This window comes from Wasmannia auropunctata, unplaced genomic scaffold (genome assembly GCF_000956235.1).
Source record: "Wasmannia auropunctata unplaced genomic scaffold, wasmannia.A_1.0 LD321077.1, whole genome shotgun sequence".
Taxonomy (NCBI): Eukaryota; Metazoa; Arthropoda; class Insecta; order Hymenoptera; family Formicidae; genus Wasmannia; species Wasmannia auropunctata.
The window spans coordinates 1-1,191 of NW_012041813.1; the positions used below are offsets into that span (position 1 = coordinate 1).

Genomic DNA, 1,191 nt, shown 5'->3' on the forward strand with positions numbered 1-1,191 from the left:
TGCCCTTACCGATGTAGAATATGGCGTTGAGGAAGACCGACCAGACTTCCGATCTCGTAAGGTGGACGCTGCGATTCGGCAGATCCTGCGTAATACGCGGGTCTAACAGCAGGTAGGAAAAGGACGTTTTCGACGTGCCCTCGCGCCACCTCCGAGACGGATCCGGCGAGGCGAATTCTTGAAATACCTGCCTCTCCAGACTTCTGTAGGTATCCAGATGATTTAACCAGTCTCCAAACTCTAAATTCGGTCTGATTCTGTTGCTCAGCTTCGAGGTCTGATTTCTTGGAGCGCTCTGATTTGGCATCGATGAAACAGGATTGGCTTTCCTGATACTTTTTATCTGATACTGATTTCTTAAACGCAAAAGACGTTGTTGATAGAGATGTCTGGTTGTATCAGTGATGGGGCCAGGCTGATCGCCAAGCTGTGCGAGCTCTCGTCTAAGAGCAACATCGTCGATAAATAGTATCTCTTCTGGTAAACTTTGATAAGTGGATGTGCTCGAAACTTCTGTAATAGACGAATTATTTTTTAATTCTATTGATATAATTCTAATAATTCTATAATTAATAATAACATAAACTTATTTCTGACTTACCAGACGTAGCCATTTTGCTTCTGGCATCACATTCACTTCTGTTAGGAGTACTGCAAATTGATAAGTTTGATTAGATAATAGTTTTATTAACTTTTTGATAAACTTGATCTTCTTTTTGTTACAAAGAGATACTTTAACGATTTTGAGACAAAAAGATGCTTTAATGACTCAATTTAATACAGATTATAAGATAAAAATGAAGATTGTGATTGTAAACTCACCTAAACGGTGTAACGCAGAGTCGCCGTTCGAATAAAATCACACCTTCTTCTGGGTCCTCATATTTATACTCTTGAGTACTGACATATGAAAGCAGAGACCTACAATTCATTCACAGAACATTCAAATAATTGTTCATTGGTATTGCTTTTAAGATTTACTGTGCTGTACTCACGAATTATCTTCAGTTTTATACACGTCCAAGTCGTTTGCTTTCAGCAAGCTTTCTGTCCTCTTGGAATCGATACTTCTTAAGAAACATGATTTTGGAGAGGCCGACAGATAAATTTGTCTCTTACATTGTACAGGTAAATTCGCAGCAGACAGTGAATCTTTTTCTACAGGCGATTTATGTAACGGAAATCTGTCAT

At 38.9% G+C, this 1,191-nt stretch overlaps 1 protein-coding gene across 1 annotated transcript; it reads right to left on the reverse strand.

The window, feature by feature from the left end:
* Nucleotides 1–4: 4 nt before the first annotated feature.
* Nucleotides 5–1,185, reverse strand: LOC105460484 (ankyrin repeat and LEM domain-containing protein 1-like; the record flags this gene model as incomplete). The annotated part of the gene is made up of 4 exons (XM_011706936.1): nt 996–1,185; nt 823–921; nt 602–651; nt 5–513 (listed from the first exon to the last, which is right to left on the reverse strand). Coding segments are annotated over exons 3-4 (522 nt in total), but the record flags the coding sequence as incomplete, so codon positions are not given.
* Nucleotides 1,186–1,191: the final 6 nt, after the last annotated feature.